General features: G+C 37.0%; 1 protein-coding gene across 1 annotated transcript in view; it reads left to right on the top strand.

Annotated features, from left to right (window-relative positions):
* The window catches only part of SOS1 (son of sevenless homolog 1 (Drosophila)), a 42,835-nt gene that overhangs the window by 18,533 nt on the left and 14,385 nt on the right, over positions 1 to 9,917 (top strand). The window contains exons 9-10 of the mRNA XM_010008680.1: positions 5,864 to 5,991; positions 6,947 to 7,602. Of these exons, the coding sequence (XP_010006982.1) occupies positions 5,864 to 5,991; positions 6,947 to 7,602 (784 nt within the window). The remainder of the gene's footprint in view (positions 1 to 5,863; positions 5,992 to 6,946; positions 7,603 to 9,917) is intronic.

Here is a 9,917-nt window from a genome sequence, read left to right as displayed (position 1 = left end):
ATACCTAGCAGGCTGCAGTAGCATTTGAGCAGACCTAATCGACCCCCTGACAGGCTACACACATTAATGGGAATGCTAGTGGCAAGTTGGCCACATAAGAAACCTGTTAGGGAAAGCTTTTCAACTGTTGAATTGGTGAAACATTAACTGACAGACTTGTGTGTGGCATGTATTTCTGAATAGCTCTTCCTGACTTTTCTTCAGTGTCCATCCCGATTTGAAAAATAGCACTTACTTCAGAGTAGTGTAATTAATTTATGAAATAGATTTAATTTTGTTCCTCCTCTCCCCAAATATGAGCATCCACCTTGAGTAATCAAAGTTCCAATTCCTTAAATTCACGTTTCCTTAGTCCAAATGGTTTCACTTTTTTGGGCTCAGGTGAAGTCTGATGTACTTAAATTTTCCACATATCTTTGAGATCTATTTGAAGTCATATGGTCAACCTGTGAAAGAACCAGGAAGCCTGCTCTAAAAGTTGAAATGTTTCTCAGTTTCCTCCTTTTTAATGCTTTACTTGTACAGTCTGCTTCCCAATGGGGTTGACTGTAATTTACATTATGGGAGTTAAAAATGTGAAATGAGAACTTTTCAGTTTTTATTTCATTTAAAAATGTACTTTCAGGAGAATGCTGGAGGCTTTTTGTAACTAACTATCTGATATCTGAGGTTTGATATTTGACATGTTTATGTAAGATTATGCGATTTAATGTAACTTATTAAACTGGGAAGGCATAGTTAAACTTCGAAGAAAAAGGTTTTTACCATTACTTTAGTAATGTACCACTCAATGCAAATAACACTCCTGCTGTAATATAAATAAACAATTATATAAATGTATGCATATTTTTACTGCACTATATTGTCTGAGTTCATATGAATACAAAAGTATTCTGAAATTCCAATGCATTGAAGCTGCATGTGTATGTCCAGGAGTATCACACGTGGAGTTTCCTTTAAGCTTCCCTTGTGAAGTGCCTTTTAGACTGTTACCATTTTCCAGAAGTGTATAGTGTTCTCTGCAGTTATCTCCATTTGCTGCTCCATATTATTTCTGATGCTTTCTAAAAATCAAAGTGTCTGGATATGAGGGCACTGCTTTCCATCATATTGCTGCTTTGGGCTGAGATTTTAGTATTTGGAGGAATTGCAAAAGGTCAGAAAGAGCTTTTGGGCAACTCAATGTTATTGAGTGAGCTTCCAGGATTGTTCTGTGGCATAGTGCCAGCAGACCTGCCTCCCTGCATTTGTCAGAGGAGAAACCTTGTTAATTTTTATTCCTGATCAGCCTATTTCAGAATTGCCTTTTGGTAGGTACCCCATTCACAGAAAGGTATTGAAGAAAATGGTGAAGCATTAGAACAGAAGCTGGAGTAACTGCTGTCAGTGCATTTCAGGTTCTGAGCATTGCTTGTGTAGCATTTCTCTACAGAGCTATGCAGGGGTTTTGTTGCTTCACTGTGGGCTTCAGGACACCTGAAGAAATGACATAGTGGGTTTTGAACAAGTTTTTCTGAAGCAGCAGTATTCAAAATTGTTCTCAGTATTGCTGTGTGCAGTTTCTACTTGTAGCATGGTCTTACTTATGCACTAAACTTCTTGGATTAGTGTTTTGAGGGGCAGTAAGGATTGTTAGCACCTACAACTAAATTAACTTGAGTTAACGATGTTCAGTTGTGGTTTTCCTGCCTCCCTTATGCTCTTGCATCTTTTGTGTATGTAGGCTGATTTGTGATCTCCTTTCCCAGATGAATTGGGGAACCTGTAGTTCACAAATTTCAGTTGTTAGATTTAGGGTAATCTAGAAAGACAGGAATCTAGATTGTGATGTAAGCCCTGAAGTACAAGATTTTCTATAAATTGTGACACCTACTTGTATTGTTATATCTTCATACTCTCATCATAATTAAGTGTATTTTCTGTCATTGTCTTTCTAGATAGACGCTTCCCTGATAGTATAACAGAAGGTCTGCCATAGTCTAATTTTGCACTATATGAGGAGGATTTCTTTTGTATCTGTTCGGAATTTCCTGTTTTTATAAATATCTAATCCTTGTGTTAAGCAGTAGGTAGAACAAAATACCCTGTCTTCCACTTCTTGACATCTCTTCAGAGCTTGCAGCCTAGAATATAGAGTACTTTTTTTATTAGAAACTTGCCATAGCAGTCTATTTTCCGAGTTTGTTTTCTTTGAATGGCCAGGATACTGCACCTGTAGTGTTGTATTAGAATAATTATAAACCATAAACCATTTTCTCATAAGATTATTAAAAACCACAACGACTATAATAATAATACTGATACCTGTAAATCTGAACCTTCTTCCCACAGTAATATAGTAGTCTTTGCTTTATTCAAATACAAACAAACAAGCAAAATTACTCTTACCATCTACCTGATTCGTTCATTAGGGGGCACTGCACAGCTGTAGAAGAATCCGTGGGACTTAGAGAAAGTTGGATGCTTTTCCAGTTACGCTGGTTCACTTTCCATAACCTCCTCTTCATTCTGTCTGGGGGCAGTGCAAGATGAAAGCTGTTGCTGTAATTTAAACTCGGTCTGACTAAGACTGTTTTTGTTGGAAATTCATTATGATTATACAATATTAGAATAAAAACTTTCAAATTCCTTTTCAAATTCAAAACTTTCAAATTCCTTCTCTGTGTGCAGAGAAGTATCTTCATAGTAGTTCACAGTGCTATCTGATCTGCCATTTGTGTTGGTTTCACACTTTAGAAGACACCTCCTTCTACACACTACTTTCTAAATGTTAAACCTGTAGTATAATTACACTCACTGGACTTTGATTTAGTTTGTATATACAGTTGGAAATAAAAGTGACTTCAAATGAATTATGGATTTTTTTGGGATGAATGCCAACATTTTTGAAATTGGAGAGAAATTGCTGTAAAAAACATTCTATAAACACAACATAGGAGGAAATGCTTGGCAGTAATTAACATTAATATGTACAAGTTTGTTTCTGTAAAGAATGTACAGGGAGTCATTTTTTCTAGATATTTGAGTTTATAAAGCACTAAATTGAAAAAATTCCCTATTACTTTATAGCGGTTTATTTTTTTCTTTGTTTGGTTTAGTCCTCTCCTTATACACATTAACCTGTATTTGTACATAGGTTTTTTTGAGATTTTTCCAAATTTAAACAACTTTTTGGGGAGGGGGGGAATGTGGGCCATTTTTGTTCTACCTTATGCTAGGCACCATGCATCTGTGTTAGTTTGAAGGTTATATAAACAGGTTTTTAAAATAACAAAATAATGTGATATGCTTTGTACGGATTCAGCCTTATTTTCCTCAATTTTGTGCCTTTTGCTCCTTATCCTGTCTCCTGTGGTACCCTTGCAAGCAAATGGCAGAATATCATAGGATCTAATAAGGCTTGTTTTCAAGGAGACTCAGCTGAAACAATCTTGTCCTCTGGTGAAGGGTGGCTACCCAGAGATTTCATATAATCTGGCCCAGCTCTTTTGATGGAAGTTGGCAAAGAGGCAGCTCACAAGGCAAAGAGCCTCCTTTGAACTCTTGTGCAGGAAAGATGCAAAGCCTTAGAGGTGGTTACATGTTTTTTTAGCTTTGTGTCAGGACTTCTGCCAGCGGTGCTGCACCTGTCTCATTTGTCTGCAGCCCTCTTTAAATCTAGATGATCTGCACAACTGAAACAAAGGGAAAGATGATACCTCTAAATCTAGATACTAGAGGAATATGATGGAGGAAGTCTTTTCCTTCTTGGAAGAATGTATTCTCCCTGAGATCTTTTGGAAAGTAGTGCCTGGTACGTTGTCAAGCCCTGTATCAGTGGTCATTGCAGGAGTAAGTGCTCATGCCTAATGCTGATTAGGTCAAGAGAATGGCAGGTTATGCTACATAAATCAAAGCTGCCTAGAATAAATCTTGTGATCATCCTTATGACTGAAAACATAAAGTAGTCTTTGACATTGACAGCTATTGCTCTGAATTATTGACTCTGGTTAGGGAAAAACATAATGCTATTGTATGAGCCATTCAAATATCAAACATGAATATGCTGAATTTGGTTGGATGTTGGATTTTGGAGGACAATACTTGCTGTTTGGTTCCAGTGTGAAATGTGTGATTGTACTGTTTCCAATGGCATCTGTTATTCTGGTCCATGCCAGCCTGTCTCTTCGCTTTCACCACCTTTGTCAAAACAAATTTTTCAGTTGTGTGGAGCCAGTTCTTGGTGTGTAATAGTCTGTAATGCTTGTCTCTTAATAGTCCTGTAAATAGTTATCTCAGTTTTATTTCTAAGCCACAGCTGTAGTAATTTTTTTTGCTATTATGTGAAACATTTTATGCTTAAACAAAAACTTAAGATTAAAATCTTAAACATTAATTTAATCATAAGATAAAAACATGACAGATCTTGTTTTAGAAATCCTATCTGGCACAGTGATAGGCACAAAATATTAATACTAACCGTTCTTGTCCAGTTTCAGTTTATACCTTAATATTTTTTTTTGTACTTTAAGAAGAATTAAGAAGGCATTAAGGTAGCTGTGTACCCTGAGACATATACTCTGTTTTTACAAACTGACTATGGTTAGGTACCCCCATGTGTCAGATTAACACCTAAGCAACACCTCCATAGAGGAAAAACGCATACTTCTCCCCACTGTCCCTCTCATTATTGTTTTTTTTTCCTTTGTTGTTGTTTTTTTCATGAAAAATATCATAGTCTTTGTAGCTAATAAGCTTAACATAAGCCAGCAAAACACCTGTGCAGAGACAAAGGCCTGTATTAGCAAGAGTATAGCCATCAGATTGAGGGAAGTGGCAGTGCCTCCCTGTTCTGTACTGGCAAGGCTGCATCAGGAGAACTGTGTGCAGCTCAGGATCCTGTTGGCAGTGGTGTACAAGATCAATGGAACTGTTTTTCAAAATTACACGAGGAATGGAGCATGTGATAAGGGAGATGCTGGGGGAGTGGGCTTACTCATTCTGAAGAAAAGGAGACTTAAGGAGGAGGTGAAGCCTTCCCACTTCAACTGTGTGATAGGGTGGGGAAATAAATATTTCTCACAGCTGCATAGTGCTTCCACATACTCCACTATGAATGGTCAAGGAGGGAAATCCTAAGATGCTATTAGAAAAAAAAATATTTCACCATGAGGGATTTCATTCTTTGAAACGTTGTCAAAAACAGTTGTGGCCTCTCCATCTGATGAATTCAGAACACAATATGGCCCTAGGAAACCTGATCTGTGTTGGCTCTGTTGTTGAGCTGGAGGTAGGATAAGATAATCTTCAAGGTCCCTTCCAGCCTGAAGTACTGGTTAGGCTGTTGTAAATGAGGTGAGAGCCATTGTAATCTGTTTATAAATGTGATGAAGGAGTTTTGCTTAGCTATCCGTTCAGTTTTCCTGTTCCAGGAGTCTTTATATATGTTAAAAATGTACAGACAGCCCACAGACTTGATCTTGTGCTGTAGAATGGTGTGTATGTATGGTATGTATGTAAAATGTATGTATGGAGATCTCCTACCTCACATGTTACTCTTAAGGTTTAGCACCTCTAAAGGATTATTTTTTTTTTTTGAGATGTAACATAAATCATCTAGGTATGAGGTAAATAATGTGTGCCTGAGCACATCTGAGTCTGGAGGACTAGTGACTGCTGCTCTGGTTTTTACTGAGATTAAGTTCTTAGCAGACAGTTGTCTCTCTTGCCTGTGTCAGTAATGCACCTGGTTATTTCATTAATGTTAATAACAAGCAGGTGCATGCAAAATCAGCAGATGGTTGGATTTCTTCCTAGGTCAAACTTCTGGATTTGCACATACCAAAATGCTTGTAACTCTGTGTTTGACTTTCAATGTTCACAGCAATTGGAAGAAAAAAGTGAGGATGAAGAGGATAAAGAATGCTTAAAGCAAGCAATAACAGCCCTACTAAATCTTCAAAGCAGTATGGAACGGATATGCTCTAAAAGTCTTGCAAAACGAAGGCTTAGGTAAACATCTTTCCATTATTCCTGCTTTCTGCTCTTAATGCTTTGCTATAAATCCAGGGCTCCCAGTTTCCTCTTTTAGTAAACAATGAACAAAATAGTTTCTGACAAGCCTACTTTTTCAGAGGAAGTGACATCAAAGCCAAGATAACTTGTTATTGTTTTAAAACCATTTTAATTTCTGTGTCCTTGCATGCTGGTAGTTGAGACATTCTGAGAATTCACTGGTAAGTAGAAAGCTACGGAATTTGTGGTTTAATTATGCTTAGATAATATCCACCTAAAAATATTATGAAAATACATTTCTGTGTGATTAGAGGTGACTGTTCTTGAATTTCAAACTGCTTATTCTGAAAGGTGTTTTGTGCAATGGCAAGTTAAAATTACCACCGGATATTATATAGATGCATAGCTAAGCAGTACTTAGTTGCAGTGTTGTAGCAAATTCTTGAATTATACTGTCTGCTATTTTTAATGTTAATATTTGTGCATTTATTTGAACATGCTAAAACTTTGCTTTTGCTCTTAAAATTTTTAAAATATTTTATTTGCTGAACAAGTTCTGTGCTTCGAAGTGTAACCTTTAGGCTTGTACATGAATGCATTGAACAGCTTATTTTCTCTGAATGTGCTGCTTTCAAATCAGTGCAGCCTGAAATTGTTTGTTGACTATGGGAATAAGTGGTTTGTCAGGCTAAGAACCGGTAATAGCTTGCCTGCTTCTGGTTGCCTGTGTTTAAGTAAAACAATTGTTGCATAGAAAATGTATCAGATGAGGTACTTAAGAGAAACATTAGTCAAGGTTCGGTATGGTGCTGATACTGAGTGCTGAAATTGTATTCTCAGTGGAATTCTCTTCACTCAGAATGATGATCTTATGTTTTTGCTCTTAGTGGTGGTTGTGGTTTTTAAATACATGTATACTAATAGGCTGCCTTCCTCCCATCCTTCACTGAAGTGAATCTGCATGCCGATTCTATACTCAGCAGATGAAGGGGAAACAGCTAGCAATTAAGAAAATGAATGAAATCCAGAAAAATATTGATGGTTGGGAGGGTAAGGACATTGGACAATGCTGTAATGAGTTCCTCATGGAAGGAACACTCACACGTGTAGGAGCAAAGCACGAGAGACATATATTTCTGTTTGATGGCTTGATGATTTGCTGTAAGTCAAATCATGGACAGCCAAGACTTCCCGGTGCTAGCAATGCAGAGTATCGTCTCAAAGAAAAGTTCTTCATGCGAAAGGTACAAATCAACGATAAAGACGACACTAACGAGTACAGACATGCTTTTGAAATCATCTTAAAAGATGAGAACAGTGTTATTTTTGCTGCTAAGTCAGCTGAAGAGAAAAACAACTGGATGGCAGCATTGATATCTTTGCAATATAGAAGCACGCTGGAAAGGATGTTGGATGTAACAATGTTGCAAGAAGAAAAAGAGGAGCAGATGAGATTTCCAAATCCTGAGCTTTATAGATTTGCAGAACCTGATTCCGAAGAAAATATTGTGTTTGAAGAAAACATGCAGCCCAAATCTGGAATCCCCATCATTAAGGCAGGAACTGTTGTCAAGCTCATTGAGAGGCTGACTTACCATATGTACGCAGGTGAGACATTTTGTTTATACAGTCAAAACTTAAGGTGGTGACTAATGTACACTTCTCTTTTTGTGTTAAATACATGCAGGAACATATATGGTGTGTCAAGGAAATACGCTTTGTAGTGCATATATTCTAACATGCTTTTTGAGTATAGATTTTGAGATCTAACTACACACCTCTGTGCCTGTAGCAGTTAAAAATAAAATCCTGTTTGGCAGAATGTAGTGGTACATGCATGTGCATAGGGTTATTCTTGTGCAAGAGATGGGGGGGGCAGGGGCCTGCAGGAATTGAGCTCTAGACAATACTTTTTCCTGTATGCCCCAGGCTACAAGAATTGCCTCCCCTGGAGACTTCCAAAGCTGAAGCACCAGCATTGCAGGAGAGCATTATGGGCCCAATGTTTTCAGTTAAAGGTTATACTCTATCACTGTTACTGGTGTCTGTGCTGGAGTCTAATGAAAAGACCAAATATTAGCTTGCTAGAAGCAGTCATTTGTATAATTTGGCCTTGGAACTTTGCCTTAATCATAATTTCAGTGGGTATTTGATTAAAGGACTTTTGTCTTTGTGTTGAATATACATTTAAGGTGTTAGTGATCATCCAGTCCAACCTCAGTGTGTGTGATGTTTTTCTTGATAATCTCCCAGGATTTCATAGGCTGGACTGAAAATCGTGGGCTTGGTTTTTCAGTTTGGAGGTTTTTCATTATTTTTCTTACTCAACCTACTATGTCAGTTATTCTGAAACTTCAGACATCTTGGTATTAGTGCTTCTCATATTCAACTGTAGATGCTTTGAGTGTTTTTCTTCTTTTTACTTTTTACATTCTGATTATCCCAAATTGTTATTCTACAGATCAGTCTTATGGATATATCTGTAGATACCTGCATAGATCAGGAATATTTGTTAGGGAGAGGTGGTGAGCAAGCAGAATATAATTAGTGCAGTTTAGTACTTTTTTATTATTTTTTTTTTTAATGCTTGTAAATACATCTGTTTACTCCATTACGTTCATTGCTCTTCTCCACATTTCCTTCAGTTGAACTTTCTTAACTTTTGTTAAAAACCCAAATGCAATATCATGCTGGCAGTTTTTACCAAGGCAGTTTCTTGCCTGTCTTCATTTTCTTGTAAGTTTATAAACTTTTAGCTCTTGCCTTTGCATTTTCCATGCATGACTTATGACTTGATTTTATGGTTTTGGAAGTTAAAATAAAGCAATCCAACCTTAGAGAAAGGCAGACAATTTTTTAATTATTTTTTTTAAGAAAAAAAAGCTAGCACTCTATTTGGCAGAGAATTAGCAAAAATAATACTTAATTAATGCACTTGTGAAACTTTGCTTTGCTTAGTCTACCTTCTTCTCCAGGGAGAACTGCCCTTTCCATATGTGCTGGGACTTTAGTGCTGGGTTGGTGTAGCCTTGGCATTGCTCTAGGTGCTAGCAGTTCTGAGACACGTTGTCTCTGTCCAGGGAGTCACAAAGTACATTCTCCTGTTTTGTAAGCCAGAAAGGCCTGTCTTTAAGGACCATGTGGCTTGTTCAAATATGTCACTTGTATAATTATTTTTTTTTGCATCTGCTTGTCTTTTTGGCCTTTCTAGCACATAGCAAGCACATCAAGGAGGAATTCAAATGAATTAATTAAATCCACGTCCATCCAGAGTTACTTCAATTCCCTCCTTTAACAGGCCCTATTTAATAAAGCTTTAAGTAGGTTACTTGAAGCTTTTGTGACCTTGACTAAACTATGGTATGACAAAGCTGAGAATGTGGGTATTGAGGCTGAAACACTGAACAAAATAATAAAAATGATTGTCTCGTGATCTCTGTGGTCTAACTTTGTAGCCATAAAGATCGTAGTGCAACATACACGGACCTGATGCGGAATTGCTAGGTTGCACGTAATTTCTCAACATCCTTAACTTTCATTCTATGCCTTCTGTTTATAATTGATTTTCCATGAGGAAAAATACTACTCTAACCATTCTGTACTGTCTTTTCCAGGGAAGCAAAGAAAAAGATCTAGTGACTCAGCTAAAAATGCTCTGTTTTACAGGAAATAAGGTCCATTTACTATGTAAATCATTCAGTGTTTTGTTGCATTTTATGACATACAGCAACTTTCCCTAGTAACCCTTTAGTTCTTTTTTCATATCACATATCAGCAGAGTTCAAGGCTTAGATTTCACTTGGAGAAGTGGGAAGATGAGTACTCAAGTGATGTCTAGGTAAATGGCTACATACTATAGAAATGCTTTTCTTGCCCAACGTGTATGCATGATAGTAATTTAAAAATAATTTATTGAATTTATA

This window comes from Chaetura pelagica, unplaced genomic scaffold (genome assembly GCF_000747805.2).
Source record: "Chaetura pelagica isolate M959 unplaced genomic scaffold, ChaPel_1.0 scaffold350, whole genome shotgun sequence".
NCBI classification, from domain to species: domain Eukaryota; kingdom Metazoa; phylum Chordata; class Aves; order Apodiformes; family Apodidae; genus Chaetura; species Chaetura pelagica.
The sequence above is the reverse complement of the archived record's forward strand: the minus strand, read 5'-3'. Positions and strand labels throughout refer to the sequence as shown.